The sequence below is a fragment of the Xenopus laevis genome, chromosome 8L, assembly GCF_017654675.1.
Source record: "Xenopus laevis strain J_2021 chromosome 8L, Xenopus_laevis_v10.1, whole genome shotgun sequence".
Taxonomy (NCBI): domain Eukaryota; kingdom Metazoa; phylum Chordata; class Amphibia; order Anura; family Pipidae; genus Xenopus; species Xenopus laevis.
This window is the reverse complement of record NC_054385.1, coordinates 37779039-37802511: the sequence shown is the minus strand read 5'-3', so window position 1 is coordinate 37802511 and position 23473 is coordinate 37779039. Positions and strand designations below refer to the sequence as shown.

The window sequence follows — 23473 nt, the reverse complement described above, 5'->3', positions numbered from 1 at the left end:
CTGCATGGTACGTTCCATCCCTAACCCAGACATGAATGCCCCAATATTCCCTATTCCCTTGAAACTATGATGTGATGGATAGACCCTGTTTCTTCTTTATGGTTATTATCTGATAATTTGGGGCAGCACTGCTTTGTCAAGCACCATGTAGTTATTGTGACAGCCACTAAAAATATAAGCCCCTACAATTCCTGGTCTGCCACCCACCATCCACCTTGTCAAACAATGTGGAAGTGTAAATTCACATCTCAGACCTACTGGGAGCAATAGGGTGAACACCCTCGGTGGGGGACATTTAATGCAAACATGTTTAATTCTGCTCTTGAAAAAACATTAGAAAAACTGTAAGGGCAACCTAAACGATATAGATAAACAGAGAGATTGATATACATGTTTGATCACTTTCAGGTTGCAAGCTTACCTGCAGGTAAATGTGAAAGATTCTCCTTTGTTGATCTGAACATGGTCTCTCCGTGGGCTGATTACAGGTCTAGGTAAACGATTGTGCCCCTGATAGTCACCTGAGAAGGAAGAGAGTTGATTTCGATTTTTATACTTTATGTTTTTGTAGAATTTTTCATTTCATAGTTTATATACATATATGGGACCTGTTCTCCAGAATGCTAGAATTTTTGGGCCTCCAATAAGGATTAATTATATCTTATATATATATATTTCAGTACTTGCTCTCCTGTCTGGGTGCAATTTCTGGGAGAAATTGGCAACATTGGAGCAACATTGGAGCTTGGATCATTTATAGTATAGTGCAAATGAGCTTTTATAACAAGGTAGGACAGTGAATATGCTACAGGCAAAAACACCTTAATTGCATTTTAATTTTGCCTTCCCTTTGACTCCAATTGAATTCTGCAAAATCTTGTAGTCTCACAAACTTTTACACAAGGTAAAGAACCCCAAGTTCACTCATCACTAGTCACAGGTGAATCAATATGGGCTTGAATCTCAAGATTTATCACACTCTGTCCCTTTAAGAACTCAAATTTTAGTATTCGCCACCTAAAACCTGGCGAATTCATGTAAAAGTCAATGGGAGAGGACCAGGGACCAATTTGGACAAGTTAGTAACATTCCTGACATTTGAGTTTTTTTTCGGAGAATCTAGTTTAGTTGAATTTGATTCGAGTTTTCGAGTCAATAAAATTTGTGTGAGTTTAAGATATTCGATTTTTTTTATAACCCAGCAATTGAATTTCGAGTATATTTGAATTTAATAGAGTTAAAAAAGCTCACAAGAATTCAAAATTCAACCTTTAATAAATGTGGAATAATGTAGAGTAGAGTTTTTTGTTTTCTGGGTTTGAATTATCAGATTATGAAACAACACTTAGTTGAAACTAGTGCCTAGTTAGGTTATTCCAAGGTACAGGTTTTTGGTCCTTCTCTCAACTGCTACATATCCCCCTGTGCAGCCAGTCTCTGTTTGTGAAGCTCTAACATAGAATAAAAAAAACCAAACTTTTTACTTGGTCACCAACTCATCTTTAAATCTGAACACGTTTGAATGGTAGCTCTATCCTGGGTGGCACTGCTTCCAAGACAACATGGCAGTATGTATTCATAAAGGCATCCATGTTGAAATGGGAAGGTCGGATGCCTTATTTCAGCCTTTTCACTACAACTAGCAGCATTCTCACCGCATCTGGGAATTGACGGGCTCCTGCTTGGTCTTTATTAAAAAGAACTCAATGAATGCTGAACGTGAAAGAAGGTGTTGAACATTTATCTTACATACAATAATAAAAAGCAGGCATTTCCTGGTTAGGAATGCTCCATTGTTCTCTTAGCAGAAAGACATTTGTCAAATTCTTACAAATGTTTTTGCAGCTGAAGTCCCTTATCTATTCCTTTTTATGTTGCACAGTTAGAATTCTGTGTGCCAGACACTTATACACCCAAACACTCTCCAGGCAGCTACCCGTCTACATATAGTACATTTGGTGTAGCATGTACAGTAGATGCAGAGTTACCAGGAACTCTACACTGTTCTCCAACAATCTCCATTTTAGCTTTTGAACCTCAATTCTTTTGGAACCACCATATCCAAGGAGATTACTACTTGGTCCAATGCACTCCTTTTACCTCTCAATGCCATTATTAATTCTGATTCACACACAAACCAATCATTAGATTCCTTTGACCTGGGTCTCTTACTATTACTATATATATAATGGGCTGGCGTTACAGCCGAAACGTTAGGCATTTTTAATTAAGCAACTGTATTTCATATAAGTCCTGTGAGTGCGATCCTTGAAGAACATTTTTATTTGGCTATTACATGGACTGCACCCAGGTGCTATTGGTAACATTTTCTTGAGTGCTGGGACAATACCAATAAAGAGCCATGTATATCCTGTAAATGATATAATTATAAACGCTGATTAGGGATCTCATTGCTGTCACAAGACTCCCTGAAATAAAATATAAGGACAACATGGTTTACTAAATTAATTTATGGACGATTCGGTTAATCAATTTCCATTGAACGATTAAGGCTTTTTGATTACGTTTGATATGTTAATTTTTTGTTTCTTTTTTTTATTTAATTTGTAAACGAATGTAACTATTCAAACTAATTGATGATATTTAAATAGATGATTGTCGTAAATGAAATGAATTTTTTGATTAATCTGGGAGCTCATAATAATAAAATTTAATGAATTGAGATTTAATTCAGTGAGTGCGGTTTTTGAGATTCTTTTTTATAAATTCAAAATATAAAGATATTAGAAGTCACCTCGGAGTTCCGTGGCCTTCGGGCTCGTGTTTTTATATGCAGCTCTCTATGCATTAATACACATTTATAATACACAAAATCCATGACGAATCTGTAAATGATATTCTTATAATCAGTGCTTAGTGATGTCACATGGCTCATTGAAATTCTGTATTATAATAAACAATGTACCTCCATTGTAAAATACATGAAGATATTAAGTCACCTCAGAGTTCCACTTCCTATACAGAAGCACTTGGCATCCTTGGTGACTTATAATAGCCCTATATTTTACAATAGGTGGTACATTATTCACTCTATACTCCCTTCATCCACCAAGTGTCCTGGGGGTGTTCCTGGCACCTTCTAGCAGATTTACAGTAGAGCTTTGTTTTTGGAATTAAGACTAGTAGCATAATACGGTAATTTCCCATGTATGATGTGAAGTGGCCAAAGATGTTTAGAACACAAAGTGGGGCTTCAAGTAAAAAGCCTAGACTACACCAAAAAATATGTTTTTCATGCTTCCTACAATTACTAATACTAATAGTAAATAATGTCTCACTGGCTGGCCGCCTTTAGGACAACTTTGAGTGACCTGTAGAATCCCTGCAGCCTTACTCAATGGCATGTAATGACTCTTTCATTGTCATGTCAGCTCCTATCAGGTCACAGCACTACCAGAAAACATTAGTCTCGGTTCTGAAGGAAAGATAACAAACTGTTTTCATTCCACTGTAAATATGTATTCTGGAGATACAATTAAGCACTTTAATCATAGGTCAGTCTTATAAACATTCCTACGCTGCCATTCCCTCCTGGCCCTTGTCACTGTGTGGGTGGGAAAGGGGAGCTGTGCGGGCCCCCAGCTGGGCTCCAAGATTGTTTTCCAAGACCCAAGGTACTAAGAGCAGGAAGCAGGCAAGGTCGCTATTCTAGTGCATACAATAGAGGCTTGTCACCCACACGAGGTGCTGGGAAAATCTTTCACATGTAGGGCAGCAATGACTGAACTCCTTTAACCAATTAAGACCTGGATAGGAAGCTTTTAAGCACACAGACCAAACTGATGGAAATATAACACAATCGCTAGTGATGGATGTGATCATTTAATTTATTCAGGTATCTAAATTTTTAGAGGAAAAAAAAATGCAAATATTTTGTTAAGCCATATGGCACTGCAGGGAATTAGAATGGAACTTTGACTGCATAGAGTCAAAGCATCTGCGAAACAGATTTAAATATTCTTGTTTGTCCTAATAAAATCATCAGTTTTACATTTAGCTCTTGCAGTTTCAAGGCTTTGCAACCACTGTAGTGATCACAGGAAGAACTGCAATGGTCAAACATCCTTGGCCACCTACCATCACCGCCTGCGTTAAGAATTCCTGTTCCAAGCTGACATCTCCAGCATCTGACATACGTAGAATGTTTCCCATTTTTTGATGGCAAATAGGGAAAAGCATTTTTGAATCATATGATTCTCCCTGAGAGCACCACAGCCAAAAACCTTACAACCATACATCCTTCTGGGCACCATTTATTCTCCTGGTTTCTTAAAGGTATGCAAAATCTTAAGGCCTTTATTGAAACTGCAATCCATTTCTCATTGTTACAAGATATTGCAGGCACAATAAGGAGGGATAGGGATGGTCACTTTGAACACACTCAGTGCTATAAAATGTATGTCCCGGCAAGCATAAACCAATCGAATGCGGGCAATGCTCAACTATAACTCACCACTTGTTATAGTGTCGGGTACAAGCTGCTGGTCCCCTGCCAGGGACAGCAGTAAATTCACAGGTCCGCACACACTCTGCGGTCCCTCTTTTTATTAATTTTTCAACACAAAGCATAACGTTTCGGGGGGTTCAAGCTCCCTTCATCAGGATAAACGCTCAAGTGTTACACACCCCTATAAGTGCAAAGCCCCATCTTTTTCCCACAATTCATTGCTGTACCATACACCTCAAGTTTGTAACCCTTTGAATATGTCAATTCCTTAATTTCCTTCACATTTAAGTCCATTAAAAATAAGGAGTCCTTCATATTTCAAAGTGTACATTCACTATATAATTTTATCCTGAGTTTATCCTGATGAAGGGAGGTTGAACCCCCGAAACGTTGATCTTTGTGGTGAAACATTAATAAAAAGAGGGGCCACATCCCCGACTGCAGATATATACTGTAGAGTGTGTGCGGACCCATGAATCTACTGCTGTTGCTGACGGACCTTGCTGGGGTCGACGGAGGACCAGCACCACCATTGCAGGAAAAGTGAAGTGGCGGGTGAGCGGTAGACATAACACCCCCTGCCAGGGACCCATGTATAACTCCAAGAAACACACGCTGCAGCACTCCAAATCCTGTGAAAGTGGTTTATTGTGCCAACAAACTAGGCAACGTTTCGGGCCAACGTTCTTCACAAAGACAGGCTTGAGAAAGTTGCCTAGTTTGTTGACACAATAAACTACTTTCATAGGATTCGGAGCACTGCAGCGTGTGTTGCTTGAGGCAAGCATAAACCAAAAGACCAGATGACGATGACCATAAAACACTCTTTATGAGCTGCAAGACATTAAGCAATCCAGATCAACCCAGCAGAACTGTAAATCTGGGTAATCTGCGAAGTGTGTCAATTGCTTTTCACGGGACATGAATTCCTAGCTGGTAGAACATCGCCACTAATTACAGCATGTAGCAAAGTGCCGGAAACCTTGGTTGTACCGTAGGCATCTTAAACAATGACACAGATCAACTCAGCTCTCTCGACAGATTTATACATTAGGAATAACTGATTTTGGTTTTTCCTGTTTGGACACCTGCAACTTTGAATCGGTAATTCACTGCATAATATATTAATACCTTTCCTTGATTCACTTTGAAATAGAAAATAACTGTGACCATTTAGAAAAAATAACATATTGTACATAGTGAGAATATGTGGTTTATCGTCCAACCATGAAGTCGGGGGCATTTTGTCACTGTGGGAAGCTGGAAGTAGATTTTTTTTTTAATAATGCTTAATTAAAGTGCTTATAAAAGAGACTGACTACTTTTTCGCTCATACTTGTTTTCACTACATCAGAGGCAAATGAAAAAGAAATGAAATATCCTAGGGCTTTTATTTGGTTATAGAACTCCTCTATGTCTTTTCCTAGTATTTTATGTATGTTCCTTATATTTTAAAAAGGGTTACATGATTTTATATTTAATGAGAGATGAGAGGTACGACTCTTTTTCTGCCTTATCACCGTCAAGCTGGTTTTTGAGAAAGGCAGAAGGAATCTGTCCTGAGTCCCTTACCTGAGAAAAGTGTTTTTGCTTTTGCTATAAATTAATGAATTGCTCCCTACAGCTCTTTATGCATTTATACAAATTTATAATCTAGTTTAACGTGTTGCTGGCACATTATAGCAGACTTACAGTAGACAGTAGAGCTCTGTTTTAGGAACTATGACTGGAACCAGTTTGTTTAGGTACAAAAAAGGAGCTTAAACCCAAAAAGTTTGAAGACTACACGTGTGAGCATTCCCAAGGCCTAACTAGTAGCAAATAGTGGCTTTCACTGCCTGGTTACCTTTAGGACAGCTTTCAATGACCTGTACAATCCCTGCAGCCTTACTCAATGGCATGTAATGACTCTGTCATTGTCATGTCAGTACCTATCAGGTCACAGCACACTCAGAAAACATTAGTGTAGGTTCTGAGGGAAAGATAACAAACTGTTTTCATTCCACTGTAAATATGTATTCTGGAGATACAATTAAAAGGTCAGTCTTATAAACATTCCTGCGCTGCCATTCCCTCTTGGCCCTTGTCACTGTGGGTGGGAAAGTATAAAATACAGGAGAAATACAGGAGAAAACTGGCATTGATCTCACCCCATATCGGCACCATCTATCTGTCAGTTGCAATCTTTCTGTCCTCCAAGTGTTGCACTGTATGCACTGCCCCGTCATTAAAAACCCACTGCAACTTATTTTTGGAGTCTGTGGGCATTCTGTGGGCATTTTGTCGGCATGTTTTCTCGCAGTGAATATTTTTTCTAAGAAATTTTGTGTTGGTTTTGCAAAAATATTTGACAATAGCTAAGTGCAGAATTTTGCCGCATACCAATACCTACCGAAACATTTTGCTTATCACTATAATCTGTATTACTATTCCTCTCTGCTGTCTCTTATAGCTAAGAAAGAATTTAATACCCATCTCCTCCTACTCCAACAACCATTGCTAAAAAAAAACAAGAAGGCAACATCAAGGGGCAGATTTCTCAAGGGTCGAAGTGAATCCGATGGAATTTTCAAAGTAAAAAAATTCTAAGTAAATTTTTGGATACGTCCAAAATAGGCTACTACGACTTTGACTTTGAATTTGATTTGAAGTAAAAATACTTCGATTATTCGACCATTCGAAGTACTGTCTCTTTAAAAAACTTTGACTTCAATACTTCGCCAAATTAAACCTGCCGAATGCTTCTTCTAGAACATTTTTCTAAGTTTTATGAAGTCGAAGAAAAATCATTTGATCGATGAAATCCTTCGTTGCATCGTTCAATCGAACGATTTTACTTCGACCGCAAATGGCCAAATTCAATGTAAAAAGTCGAAGTATTCCAATTCGATGGTCGAATTTTGAAGTTTTTTCTACTTCGAAATTCGACCCTTGATAAATAAATATATATATATATATATATATATATATGCGAAAAAGAGCGACACTCAAAGGTTGTTTTCAGTGTAGATAAGTTGTGCTTTATTCCACTCATATATATTATATATATATATATATATATATATATATATATACAATGTTTCTGTCCTCATTTGGACCTTTAGCAATGATACCAAACAGTGATCAATGAGTGACTTAAATACAAGTGAGTAAAAAAAAAGGTCCTACCTGCAAAACTGTACATATCTTTGACCCTGCACCTCCAATAAAAAGCAACTATTTAAGCAGACGCTTTTTTCAAATATACATATACACATTTTCAGGCAAAACATTAGATATCTATTGGTTTCACACTGAGCACAGTTGTTTGTTGACTCTTTGCCTACAAGCCAAATTAGTCTATCGAATTTGCTGACACATATAAAAGCAACATTTGCATGTCTGTGCACTGTTAGTTCCACTCTGTACTTCAGAAGCAGAATTTGTCTATGAGTGAACCAAAACGAAATAGAAACTCCTCACACACAGAACAATTATAGTGGACAAAGTGTATCGCATTTATTGAGAATCAGGGAAGCATAAAGTGGAACAGAACTATATGACATAGCTGCTCTGCATTTCGAGGCACTTAACAATTACAAAGATCTCTCCCTGCGCTGAAGATCTGGAGTCTATGCAAATCTGAACACAAGGTCTTTCAAGTTCAGTCCTGAGGGACAATTTGCAGGCAATTTCTCTGCTCGGCTGAATGAAACTAGCTCATATTACCTCTGAATGGTATGCATTTGACTTGAAAATGAGGACAGTTAGTTGCCCCAAGGCTGAACTTGCCATGGGGTGAGCAAATGAGGCAAGTATTAACAGCAGATTACACAGACAATCGGTTTAATGGTTTATTGCCGTGAGTAAGCATTACTCCCCCCCCCCCAACCTCAAGTCATTCGAGTACCCAAAGACAGCAACAATTTTCCACACAGTCAGAAACGGTACTTAGTAGGAAATGCCTTGGGAGGAAAGACATTGAATGAGTATAATGGGGATATCTGACTATTGAAATGGACTTCCTGCTACTACTGAGCAAATCTGATTTACACGAGTTCGGTACGGAAAGGGGGCTCTAAATGTATTCGTTTGTCCAGTTTTGCTGGAATGGAATCAGACATTGATTTCCTCATGACTTCATAAAGTGGCTATAGTGTGTGGTTTTATGAGTGAAAGTAAGTATAAGCATGTTCAAAAGCATTTTCAACTATACGGAGTCTGCATCAATTCTGGGGAGCTGATCAGCCTTACTTTGCTTGACATGCCAAATGCACTGCATAAATCATTGACAGCAGTGATCCTCAACCAGTGGCTCAGGAGCATCATATTGCTCACCAACTACTTGGATATTGCTCCTAGAGGCCTCAAAGCAGATGCTTATTTTTTATTTGATTTTCCGGGTTTGGAGGCAAGTTTTGGTTGTATAAAACAAGGTGTACTACTGAACAGAGCCACCTTTAGACTGTCAGTCTACACAGGGGCTTCCAATAGTCAATCACAGCCCATAATTGGCACCCAAAGGAACTTTTTGCATGCTTGTGCTGCTCTCCAACTTTTATTTACATTTGAATGTGGCTCACAGGTAAAAAAGGCTGGGGACCCCTGATCAATAGGGATTCAGAAAGCCTTTAAGATTCATAGCTGCTCCTTTTTTAAAGATCAGTTACCTGATAAGCACTGGAAATTGAGAAAGCAGCTCAAGAATTAAATGGCGGAACTATCCAGTTTATCCTTTTTGGGGGGACTTCCTAAATGGAACTGATTAAAGGGATCCTGTCATCGGAAAACATGTTTTTTTCAAAACGCATCAGTTAATAGTGCTACTCCAGCAGAATTCTGCACTGAAATCCATTTCTCAAAAGAGCAAACAGATTTTTTTATATTCAATTTTGAAATCTGACATGGGGCTAGACATTTTGTCAATTTCCCAGCTGCCCCAGGTCATGTGACTTGTGCCTGCACTTTAGGAGAGAAATGCTTTTTGGCAGGCTGCTGTTTTTCCTTCTCAATGTAACTGAATGTGTCTCAGTGAGACATGGGTTTTTACTATTGAGTGCTGTTCTTAGATCTACCAGGCAGCTGTTATCTTGAGTTAGGGAGCTGTTATCTGGTTACCTTTCCATTGTTCTTTTGTTTGGCTGCTGGAGGGGAAAAGGGTGGGAGGGGGTGATATCACTCCAACTTGCAGTACAGCAGTAAAGAGTGATTGAAGTTTATCAGAGCACAAGTCACATGACTGGGGGCAGCTGGGAAATTGACAAAATGTCTAGCCCCATGTCAGATTTCAAAATTGAATATAAAAAAATCTGTTTGCTCTTTTGAGAAATGGATTTCAGTGCAGAATTCTGCTGGAACAGCACTATTAACTGATTCATTTTGAAAAAAAAATTTTTTCCCATGACAGTATCCCTTTAAAGTTGCCATGGTTCCAAATGAAAGTTCTCTTTAATGAGGACATAAATCTTTAGTGTAAGAGTTTAGAACTCCTGTTGTGAGACATGAATGTTTATGGGCATCAGTAATGCATTCACGCATATTCCATCATTGTTTGTTCAACACTTGAACAACACTGGTGCAAAACATAGGCTTAAAGATTTGTTAATAATCTAGCTTGTTGTACTACATTTTTCTACTACCGCTTGAAGATTGTAAGCTCTGTTGAGAAGGGCCCTCTTAAAATTTTTTGTATTGATCAGTATATGTATGTGTATGCATGTAATCTGTATGTTTGATGTATACATCCTTCTATAGTACAGTCCTGCAGAATATTTTGTTGCTATATACATGTTTGTTATTATTATTATTATTATTAATAATAATACAATTAATAATAATTTTTCTTATTTATTCCCACAAAAAAAAATCTGAAAAATGGATGGATTTTGATAAATAACCCCACTAGTGTTTTGGAAATGAATATGATATCTAGCCAGTTTCTGCCAAATAAAGCACTTAATATTAGCTAAACGAAAGCTGACCCAATCCACAGTGTATCTCACTAGTTTCCTTTGGCATTAGAATTTCCTATTAATGGTGCTTGTAGTGAAGTCAGAGTATCGATGAGGTCAGTATTATTGTAGTCATGCAAAGTAACAAAATGTTCCTGAAATTCTGTTACTTAAATAACATTTCAAACATTTATATATTTTGAATTGGTAGCCTATCTTGTTGAATCATGAAAGTCAACCTCGTTCAGTAAAAAACATGAAATTTCGTCGGGTACAGGCTGATGACTGAACCAATTTTCACGATACGGTTGAAGAAGATGTTGATGTTTTTATGGGCAAATGGAAATAAATGGTAGTAGTTCTGTTAAAGTTATATCAAAATTACAATTTTCTGTTGAAGTTTAAGCTTTACGAATACACGTAGGGAGGGGTGTGTGTATGGATGCTGGGTTTTCATTTGGAGGGGTTGAACTTGATGGACTTTGTCTTTTTTCAACCCAATTTAACTATGTAACTAACTATGTAACGTAGGTTTAGAAATTTGTATAGACAGAAAAATGGTTGAAATCAGCAAAAATGCTGCTAATTGCTCTGTAAATAGGGCTCTATAGTTTGGTACATTTTTAATGTTTTGCTTCGTGCATTTTGTCCCAATACATGTGCTTTATTCTTTATAAAACAAATATATTGCCCCATATATTTATGGGACAGCATAACTAAATAAAACAAATTAAAGCATTCCATTGATTTCTATTTCCAAAAATGGCAGAGCAGACAGAAAAACTTCGGCAAAGCTTCAGGAGTAGAGTGCTGTCAATTTTGCTGATGGGCCCCTTAACATTTTGTTACACCACTGAGAAAATTCAAGAGTCACAGCCAAGGCCCATCATATTGCCAAACATCCACATAACATCTTAAAGATTAGGCATTTTGGACTGCTCTGAACTCACAATTATGTGAAGCTACTCTGAAAGTTCCTTGCCGGGTGCTCTGTCCACAGCATCTCCACTGCCCTTGTAGTCCAAACCAAAAGAAGGACGGCACTCTGTTATAAGGAACACGCAGGTTTATTGCAGTATCCTGCAAGAGTAATACGCCTTACTTGTTTTGGGAATCAATCCCTTAATCATAGGCCTATGATTAAGGGATTGTTACCCAAAATGCTTAAGGGGTACGCAACAAACCTGCATGGTTTGTTCATAACATATAGCCTTGCATAAACTTCCATGGTAACAGACTGACTGCCCACAAGCTTCCTGATTACCACGTGAAGCTTCTACTATGCTGCAACCTACAAAAAGCCTAAAGATGTGTGTCTTAACAAAGGTTGTTGGTTTCACATAAATAGAGCATGATCTGCAAGCAGTCTCTAATGCTTTTCCACAGGCCTTGTTGCAAAGAGGGGTGTTGTTTTATGTTTTCTGCGCAAAAGAAAGCCTCCAAACTATGCCACCATTGTTATATTGCTGGACACTTCTGCAGGAAAACTGGAATGTCTGCTGCCCCTTTAATGAGACATAAGAGCCACCATATCACCCAGATCAACTGTCTATCTAGCACAGAGCTTACAATGATAAAATACGCTGGATTCAAGATATGACAGGTCTGACATTATGGGGAAATAAGCAATCGTTGATCTTCGCAGTAGAAAGTAAACTTAAAACACAGATTAAAGTAACATTAGGGCTGTCAGTCAGAAGATTGAAAGTGAGGAAATGAGTAATTATTTGTCCCATGGGCAATATTTCCAACAAATGTTTCCAAAAGTTGAGCTCCCATATTGCAGTGTAAATAATTTCTACAAATAGACAAGAGGGGGGGGGGAAAATCTCCATTCCAGATCGGTTCCAGAGCCTGACTTCAACAGCCATCCCAGACTTCAAAAGATTTGCTTTATTACTATAGCATATTGACCTAGACTTTTACTGTGTTTGCCCTGCTAATCAATCAGCCAGCACAAGCCTTGCAACATTAAATTGTCAGACTGAAAGATGTCTAGAAAGAGATCACTGGAGGTTTCTCAGCTGCACACAATCCAGCTCGGCTTTGAATGTTAACCTCAGTCAGGCCAAGGTCTTGCCATATTGAAAGGGTCAAGCCTAGAATTCACTATAGGATTTGAGCAGTGATTGATTTACCAGGAGGGATGACCCAAAATGCACTGCTTTAGAGGCGTGTACCTCCTCTTGGAATAAATTAGTTGGTCTTGATTCTGATCATGATCTCTCACTACAGGCAATAAAAAAATGACTGTTTATTTCTACTATTAAAAATATCAGTTTTATAACCTGTTTTCTAACGAGGGCCCAGCAATAAGAAAAGGCTCCTGGCATTCTATAATCCCTCGCTTCCTACCAGTTCATTTTTATACCTGTAATATCCTATATTTATATAGAGCTGACACATTTATGCAGTGATTTACATAGAGAATTCATCATTTATGTCAGTCCCTGCCCCAGTGGAGTTTACAATTTAAGGTACCCATCACATCCACCCAATAAATTTGAGTCAAGATGATATAACATTATCATATGTAGGACAAAGTTCAACTCAAGACCCCAGCTCTGCAATGCGGCCATTGATCCACATTTAAAGATGTAAGGGAAATGTAATTATATGTGTAAATTCTGCTCCAGGCCTAGTGGTTATTAGAAACGAATCACATATATACTTCCATACAAAATTCTTGTACAATGTATATGGTACCAGCTTAATTATTGCTATGGATTGCTAGCACTGGCAAACACTAACCCTAAAACTATTAGGGATAACCTAAAGGTTTTATTCCCACAATGACCAAGGGATAATTAACTACTGCTAAAATAACTTTGCTTTATAACAAAACTGCATGACTGTAAGGTTTAGTGTAATTTGGGACACTTTTTATGGTTATTGATACTCATTTTTCCCTATATATTTGTCTCTCATTCAAACGACTGCCTGGTTGCTAGGGCAAATTGTACCCCTAGCTACCTAGATAGCTGCTAAAATTCCAAGCTGGAGTGCTGCTGAACAAAAAGCTAAATTTTTCATAAACCACAATCATTGTCTGCATCATACTAAATCTTAATGTAGAGGTGAACCAGTCCTTTTATAGGGGATACATACAGAAGAAACAGGTGCTGCAGTTATGTATTTAGATCATTGCCTATGTAGTATTGCTAGTTGTTCTAAAGCTATGTAAGATACAGTACATGGAAGATCACCCTCTGTTAAAGCAGAGGACCAGTGACTGGGAAGAAGGGATCATCATCATCATTTAATCATCATTTATTTATATAGCGCCAGCAAGTTACACAATGCTTTACATTAGATCTCTAAACTACTTGAGCGCCTAGTCTACAACCGACTAACCTCATTCCTCTCTGACAATAACCTGCTGGACCCCCTACAATCTGGTTTTAAGCCACAACACTCCACGGAAACTGCCCTGACTCAACTAATGACCTTTTAACCGCTAAAGCCAACAATCATTTCTCACTACTAATACTGCTTGATCTCTCAGCCGCATTTGACACTGTAGATCACCCTCTCCTCCTCCAGTCCCTCTAGTCGCTTGGCCTTCGTGACAAAGCCCTGTCCTGGTTCTCTTCTTACATCACCAATCGTTCCTTCAGTGTCTCCTACAATGGAGTATCATCTTCTCCCCTACCTCTTTCTGTTGGAGTTCCCCAAGGCTCTGTCCTGGGACCATTACTATTCTCCCTCTATACTTCCTCCCTCGGCAAATTAATAAATTCGTATGGTTTCCACTACCACCTCTATGCTGACGATACTCAGATCTATCTCTCATCTCCTGATCTCAACCCAGAACTCCTAACTCGCGTCTCCTCCTGCCTGTCCGCTATCTCTACCTGGATGTCGCAACGCTACCTTAAATTAAACCTCTCTAAAACTGAAATGGTTCTCTTTCCTCCAACTAACACCAGTAACATCCCAGAAGTATCCATCATAGTTAACAATTCCATTATCACCCCTTCTCTCCAGGCCCGGTGCCTTGTGGTTATTCTAGATTCTGCCCTGTCATTCACTCCTCATATCTAGTCACTTATTAAATCATGTCACTTCCACCTAAGGAACATATCCAAAATACGATCATTTATCACCCAAGACGCTGCCAAAATTCTTATTCACTCTCTCATCATATCGCGTCTAGACTACTGTAACTCTCTTTTAATTGGCCTCCCCCTCCAGAGACTGTCACCTCTCCAGTCCATAATGAACACTGCTGTGAGGCTCATACACCTGAGCAACCGCTCCTCCTCTGCCTCGCCATTCTGTCAATCCCTGCACTGGCTTCCGTTACCTTTCAGAATTAAATTCAAATTAATGACACTGACTTTCAAAGCACTTCATAACTCTGCCCCACCCTACATCTCTGAACTCATCTCTTTATACTCACCCAATCGCTTACTACGCTCCTCTACTGACCTGCTACTCAACTCTTCTCTCATTACCTCCTCACATGCTCGCATTCAAGACTTTGCAAGGGCTGCACCCCTCCTCTGGAATTCTCTCCCACGGTCTGTCCGACTTTCTCCCAACCTTTCTGCCTTCAAGAAATCTCTGAAAACGCACTTCTTTCGAGAAGCCTACCCTCACTCTGCTTAACTACCAAACGCAACACCGCATACAATACCACATTTCTCACCCACTTAATTCGATCTTGCCCACTCCCACACCTTGTGTATTACTCCCTTCCCTTTAGACTGTATGCCTATGCATAGGGCCTTCCTCACCTTTTGTACCTGTATTGATTGTGATGTTTGTTACTCCATATGTTCTATGTATGCAATTCATGTGATGTAGTTGTATAATCACATTTACTTTACAGTGCTACGCAATATGTTGGCGCTATATAAATACATGTTAATAATAATAATAATAATAAAATAACAAACAGGGAGCAAACAGTAAATAACAAAAAGGGTTTACAGAGTACAATAGGATTAGAGGGCCCTACTAAGAGAACTGAACGGTTAGAGTACAATTGACACATAGGAGTTTTAGAAACAAATTTGGGATCTATAATATGACTGATTAATTTAGATACATTGAATAAGCTTCCCTAAGCCGGTGGGTCTATAGGGAGCGTTTGAAAATTTGGAAGGAAGGAGAGTGTCTGACAGCTCGAGGCAGAGAGTTCCAGAGAAAAGCAGAAGCCCGAATATTATATTATTAAATATTGTAGAAAAGAAAGGGTTGAAGTGATAAGAGGAGTCTTTTGAGATTGGAAATTAAATATAGGGAGGAACTTCACTGTTAAGGGCCTTGAATGTAAGTGTGAGCAGTTTGAATTTCATTCTAGAGGATATTGGGAGCCAGTATGCATAGGGGAGCAGCTGATGTTGAGAAGTGAGATAGATAAATCTAGCAGCAGCATTTAGAACAGACTGGAGTTGTGAAAGGTGACTTGTTGGGATACCTGAAAGGAGTAGGTTGCAGTAGTCAAGGAGGGTGATGATAAGAGACTGGATAAGTGTTTTGGTTGTATCTGAACTGAGATACGGTCGTATTCGGACAATGTTGCTCAGCTGGATACAACAAGATTTTGCGAGTGTTTGGATGTGTGGTAAAAAAGACAGGTGAAAGTCTAAGATAATTCCTAGGCAGCATGCCAGTGTGGTCAAGATGGTGATGTTGTTAACTGATCTGAGATCTGTGGGAGGGTCTTCAGTCTGTAATTTGGGAAAGGACAGAAGGAGAAAGGTCCAGAGTACACAAATAAATTTGGGTGTCATCAGCATAAAGGTGATACTGAAGTCCAAAAGACTCAATGAGTTTTTCTAGTGAAGTTGTATAGAGAAAAGCAGAAGGCCTAAGACAGAGTCTTGAGAAACTCCAACAGAGAGAGAGAACTTAGTAGAAGTAGAATTCAGAAAGATAAGATGTAAACCATGACTCTAGGAGGAGTTTGTGGTCAACTGTGTCAAAGGCTACAGAGATGGCTTAGCAAATGGAGGGTGTTCTGACATCTCTTACTAAATAGCCGTGTAAGGCTACCACAGTTCAGTCACTCTAGTAAGTGAGTCAGAGGTTCTGGAATGGAGTCTGAAAGCTTTTGGGCAGTTTCTAATAAAGACTGAAATGTGTGGTATTCTGTGGTTCTATAATCCACCCCACTGGTGTATCACTTCCTGCTCCCACTCAAATATCAGTGATAACAGCTGCAGGGAATGTACATTCTCAACACTCTAAATGTAAATAAAACCAGTCACTTCCTGCTCCCACCCAAATATCAGTGATAACAGCTGCAGGGAATGTACCTTCTCAACACTCTAAATGTAAATAAACCAGTCAAAAAGGTACAGCATTTGGTAAGGCCATATGATTGGGTTCAGCGTCTGTTCATCAACCCTTTCTCTGCCATATTAAATGGGTTGTTCACCTTTGAGTTAACTTTTTGTATGATGCAGAGAGTGAGACAATTTGCAATTGGTTTTCATTTTTTATTATTTGTGATTTTTGAGTTATTTAGCTTTTTTATTCAGCTGCTCTCCAGATCGCTATTTCAGCAATCTGGTTGCTAGGGTCCAAATTTCCCTAGCAACCATGCACTGATTTGAACAAGAGACTGGAAAATGAATAGGTGAGGGCCTTAGTAGAAAGATGTGTAATAAAAAGTGGCTAAATCAATACATTTGTAACCTTACCGAGCATTTCTTTTTTAGATGGGGTCAGTGACCTTCATTTGAAAGCTGGAAAAAGTCAGAATCAAAAGGTAAATACTTGCAATAATTAGCTGATCAATTGTCTATATTCTATGTTGTACTGGATAAGGGAGTTAACATAAAGAAACTAATATTCATACATTTTTTATTAATTTGTTAAAACCATATGTTAGAATAGGGGGAAATGCTGGGGGAAATGCAATTTATTTTACTTTAAAAAATGTTTTGTGTTTGCATAGAGGGGTCTGTTTCCTGTGACTTTTATGTTGCAGCCTGCTTCCTTACTTTGAAAAAAAAGAAAAAGTGTATTGTCTAGCTTTATGAGTGAAATTCTTGCTATCTTGCTAACAGGCCATCAGTTCCCAGGAGTCACAGTCCCTCCATAGGAATTTATCATTTCAAACTTGCTGAACAGAATTCATTAGCAGAGCTGTTGAGACATGAGAACTAAAAGCAGAGTAAACCCACTACAGTATTTATGTGTCATTTTAAGAGAATCTTCAAAAAGCAGTTCACATGAAAATGAACTTTTAGGGGCTTATTTGTTAAAGGGTACTCCAGCCAAAAAACATTTTTTTTACATAGGGAAAGAAAATATTCTAGGCAGCTGTCCAATATAAATTCATTAAACATCTCCAATTGTATTAAACTTATCTGTAAATCAATTGCTATTAAAATCAGTCTTTCCAGCTGTTAACATGATCTACACTCCTGGCTCTGACTCTGACTCTGAAACAGTGTTGCAAGCCAGCCGTTCAACATACCTGGAGGAGAACTGGCTCCTGTTATTTGTTTTTAAAGTTGGACCCAGTGAGCAATAAGGAATAAACTCTGATTTTAGTTGCAATTACATTTACAAATACAGTACTGTATCTCTAAAACCACTAAAATCAGTAATGATTGTGTATTAAAAATGGCTTAGAAAAATTGCTTATTTTCTTTTTATTATGAAAAAAATATCTTGGGTGGAGGAGCCACTTCATCATGACTTTAAGGGCATGGAGCTGTAGCTGGATACATCTCACCATTAGACCCATTGATTGGTAATACAGTGTATGCGGTCATTCTTCAGTTATAAGACCCAGTAGGTGTAGGACTGTTTTTATACAGAGGTGCAAAATAACTGAAAAGCCTGGCTGGTCTGAACAGGAGTACACACAGCCATTAGAAATTATTTTTTTAATCTCTTTATTGTGTTCTTTGCAAATATTAGCTTGGGCTTTTTTCGTCCTTACAATTGGTTGCAATTAAATGGATTACACTGGGCTGGTGCCCAGCTGCAGCACGTCTATTGAATAAGCACATTATAAAATAAAAAACAAGCGTAACTCCGCAGAGCCTGGAAACTGTTATAAGAAGGCTATCAGCATTGGACACAATGGGGTCTATGTGCTAAAAGCAACTTTTGGGTGTGTCTAGGAACAATAATGTACGCTCCAAACGGATGCAAAATCAGCTTCAAGGCAAAGAATGTCCTGGCACACACACCCGCTGATTAATGTAAACTTAAATATATCTTCTTCTAACACCCTATAGTGTCCAGATAGAGATCTTACAGAGGGCCACTACCAATGCTTAAAGGGACAATTCATCTTGACAAAACTTACAGTGGATGTTTTTTTAGAATTCATCTATTTTCTCTTCTTTTTCATTACACTTTAATGAAGCCTTAAAAATGAAGTCATTTCATTTCCCTCTCATTCATATCGTCTGTAAGCTATGTTGCCATCTATTCAAAATGTTAAAATCCAATGTATCAGTTGGTACGTTTCTCTGCAGCACCAATAACTAAACTGTTTCACCACTCAGTATAAACAAGTCTAGGAGCTTCTAGTAACTAAATAAGTGTTTGCCGTTATTATGCTAACTATAATAGACTAAGCATAGACTCTGTATAGCACAAATAATACGATTGGACAGCACTCTGGTTAAAAACGGATTTATTGCAGCAGGCTGCAGATGTAGCATGCCTAATGCGTTTGGGGAATCACTCCCTTAATCATAAGCTTAGACTCATACACGTTTATACCTGCCCTCCCATTCGGTACATTTTTCTGTGTGCTTCACACAATAGTTAAATGATTAGGTCTCGTCTATGGGGACCCCTGTAATCCCGTACTCCTGCACAGAAATCTACTGCACCCCTAAAAAGGGTAACTAAGCATTATTACACATTGAGCAAACATTGGCCTATTGTATATAGCCATGAATATATTTTGTTCTATTGCAAAAGCCATTATTAAATGCATCCCCAGCTGTCGGGGAGCTACAAATTCCAGAATTCTCAGCCAAAAGTTTTTCATCGAATTTGAAATATTCTTATAGGAAAAAATGCAAGAGTACGGTAACATACTAGGGTCAAAAAGTGAAACCCCATGAGCACAAACAACTGAATTAGAAGCCATAAATTTTCTCGCCATTAATGGGGACATCAACTCTATTTTCTCTACAGCAAGTTACTCTCATTATACTTAGGACCTTTTCAAGAAAACTTGACACTTTTAATCGTTTTCTTTTTTAATGAGCTCATGCTCATTATAAGGCATAATCTGATACAGAAATCTCCATCCTTCTTCTCTCGTTGCTGAAGAAGCTTCAGTATTTAAAGGCTTATAGTAATAGTCTGCATGGACGGTTACAGACTCCTGGTATGTACATTGTGCAGCAAGAGCAGCATCTTAGAACAAACTGCTTATATCACTTTTTTTATGATAACACATTAGAGAATGTATTTGGTTAGTATTAGAGGGTACCATTAGGATAAAGTAACTCAGTGTTCAAGGGAATGTAAGTATCCTTCCAAGTCATGATGTGATAGACTCAGATGACTGGATTTTTAGAGCCCTCTGAGTCTTTTCGTGGTAGTATTATAAAAAAAATGAAAACACAGTGTGCTTCCAGGCATAAGCTAAACAATGACCATTTCAAATTTGTTTCAGTTCCAACATGGTATTAAAACAAGAGAGTTGATATCTGTCCTCGCTGTATTTGTTTTCTGGAATTCAGCACGCTGTTTGTCAGTTCCTCTTACAACTTTCTTTTATGGAATCAGATAAACTATAAAAACAGGCAATAAAATGCTACAGGTTTTTGGCTCCCTTATTTTATGGCAGATTGCTTAAAAACAAAGGATATTATTTTAATCGGTTAAAGCAATACTGATATTGCAGTATTACATTTCTTACTAATGAAATGAAATGCCACACCCAGGACCCAATGTCTGGGGGTTGGCAGTTTGTTTTATGTAATTAATTGCATTATTGGAGTTACAACAAGATCCGACAGAAGTCACGTTAATGCTTATTATTCCCTATGGAAGCAACTTGGTGTTCTGTGATTGGTAGTGTTTTGCAGGAAAATGGATAGTTGTTACTTGCTACCCAAAACCTGGGGAAAGGGCCTGCAGCTTGGGCTATCCAGTATAAATTGAAACAGTTTATATTATCTTAAATACCCATAGATCATTGCTGCACATTGGGAGCACAGTCAATGTAAATACAATCAACTCTCTGCAAACTTTTTAGGAAACAATGTCTCTGGGAGTCAGGAGACTACGAATCTCAATATATTGGAGTTGTACAGACATAGCTGTAAAGAGACAATTCAGTTGATCCTTGCTAACAGAGACCAAAAGCTTTTAGCAAGGATCACCAACTTGGAGACTTACAAGGACGTTACACAGGTCTCTCATAGGTCTGACATCGTACTGATCTTGTAGTAATATAAGAATAAACTGCATCAGCTATTCTAGATATCAGTGCCTTATGGTGTTATCTTTTTAGAGAGATAATCTGATTCATTGAGTAAATGTGCTATTGTTTTCCACACCTCACACACAAATTAATACAAGCTCAGGGCACATTTTATTGATGTCTAACTGTCAGTTCCTTTAGCATCCACATGTCTCCTCTCAGAGGTTGTAACCTGTCAGAAGAAATTGTGTACACATTCAACAAAATCCCTTATCAAAGAAATACAAATCACAAAGAATATCATGAAATAACTTGAATGTATAAAGTACTAGATACAAATATTTTCTTCCCAATGTACCTTTGCCACATCCATAAAAACCTGGTGATTTACTCTTAAGGCAGGTTGCGACTGGGTCCCTACTGTAAGGCTGCTTAGGCAACAAAATGTGTATGGCTTTTTTAATATGACAATAGGGTTATCACCTAGAGCAGTGCTTTCCAACTGGCAGCCCATGGACCAGTGTTGGAGATTGTTGTGTGGCCCCTACACAAAGTCTGCCTGCTGTGACTGCTAACCTTGTATTAGCTTTCAAAGGTTGAAGTGAATTTTCAAATAAAAAAAAAATCAAATTTCGAGCTTTTTTTGTGTACCTCGATTAGGGAATAGTCCAAATTCAATTTGAATTTGAAAAAAATTCGAATATTGAAATTTATTTTGTATTGTCTCTTTAAAAATTCGACTTCGACCATTTACCTTGTCCAGCCTTGTCTCCTTACCTTATGGTCACTGACTGCTGAGTGATACAGTATGAAGCATGCAGAGCAACTTAATGTAATTATTATTTTTCCTTTTCCTAAATGTTTTTTTTTCCTTTTCTAGATGTAAAAAATATGTTGCTCGGTATGTAATATTTGATTTAAGATATCCCTTGGATGATTTTATGAGCCTCCTGTGCTGTTAAAGCATGTAAGTATGTATATATCTACATAGTCAAGCTGTTGGAACAGCTGTAATCTTTTAAAAAAAATAGCGATAAGCCTTGTGTCTTCGTCTGTTGAGATGAATGTTTTCTTCTGTGCTTTTTTTTGGCAGGCGGTGCGCTAAATGCATTGTGGGAATTTTAAATGTGACCTACAGGTAGAGGTAATTGTATCTAGATATTTAGTTAAGATAGCTTGCTATGTCCTAACATGTCACTCTGTATAAACAGAATTAGCATACCACTTTTCTATTGAAATTAATGACTTATTGTGCTGCCCTGATCTGTGTTGATATCAAGACAAACTTTGTTCCATCTGTAACATCTTTATAAGGTTGATCATGTGATAACGAACTAAGAACTTACAAGGAAATATTATACTTACTAAAACATATATATATATATATATATATATATAATTATATATATATATATATATATATATATATATATATATATAGTATGAAATGATGGTGATGGCACTTGAGCAACAACAGACAACAGGAGTATATATATATATATATATATATATATATATATATATGTGAACAGGCAACCTGCATCACTGAATGGCTTTCAGACTAAAAATATGAATAAAATATATGAAAAACCTTGTTCTATAAGTCAATCTGCAACAGTGCCAAGAATATGTGCCAACAGCAATATGCTCACACCTAATGAGTTCTTTGTGGATGGGTGTCCAGCAACATGGGTGGGTGGATGCCCATGAAAAGAAATGTATTGTCTCCAAATATCACCCGTCTTTCAGACTGGGCCCTGCCAGCCACTGCTTTGTGTCCCCCCATGGCAGACAGCCCCATAGTTTGATGACTTGCTGCTTATATTGTTGGGTAGTTGCTTTAGCAGGTTATGCAACAAAACAGCACCTGTGGCTAATATGTATTTAATGCACTGATTATGAAGAATATTTTTAAGAAAAAGTATTCCTTTAACCTATGAGTTAGGGCCTGATTGAATTGTTGCAATCCAAGAGGTGCACCATAAATGTGATACATATATATTCTGTTTAATTCTGGATAAAACAAGTAAAGAATCCCTCGCTAATATCTCTCAGAGAAACCCCTCCTTAATATTGCGGCTGTGTATCTATTTTTGGAATCCTCCGTGCATAGATTCCTCCCAATTGTTTGTTTTCTGCATGCTAAGAATGGGAAGGTTTGGTGCGTTGCCCTGTGCCGTGCACATAAAGCGCCAGATGTTCCGAAACTCAAGAGCACCAGCTCTCTACAGAGTAAACAGTATTCCCTGGAATGGAATGACTGTTTCCTCCAAACTGGCCATTAAATGGGAACCAATAAAATCTAAAAACATCACATAATTTTGGACTCATAGTTCATGTGAAGGGGGGAGCTCTTTTGAAAAACAGATGTTCAGAAATACTGCTGTGCTACTAATGCAGCCATGAGTACACTGGGGCTCTTCACGCTGAAATTGTAATACCTGCACAGCTATGATATTAGGCTAAGTGATGGGATATCATTGGTGCTACTTAGAAGGAAAAAAATAATATTATTTTATATCAGGGAAAGAAAAGTTAATTGGAAATGTAAGAGGCAACTAATAATGTCATGTTAAAGGATCCAGTATCAGTCCTTTGGAAATTCTGGTTCAATAACATGAGACTCTCCAAATGATCGGCAACAATCAGAGCACATTTGTTCCCTGTATTCTGGCCTGCTTTATACTTAAAGGGGCAGTTCACCATAAAGTT

At 38.1% G+C, this 23473-nt stretch overlaps 1 protein-coding gene across 2 annotated transcripts in view; it reads right to left on the bottom strand.

The window, feature by feature from the left end:
- kdrl.L (kinase insert domain receptor like L homeolog) overlaps window positions 1-23473 on the bottom strand; it is a 126115-nt gene that overhangs the window by 87202 nt on the left and 15440 nt on the right. For both annotated transcript variants that reach the window (XM_041572715.1, XM_018229801.2), the window contains exon 2: window positions 422-521. In XM_041572715.1, the coding sequence (XP_041428649.1) occupies window positions 422-521 (100 nt within the window). The remainder of the gene's footprint in view (window positions 1-421; window positions 522-23473) is intronic.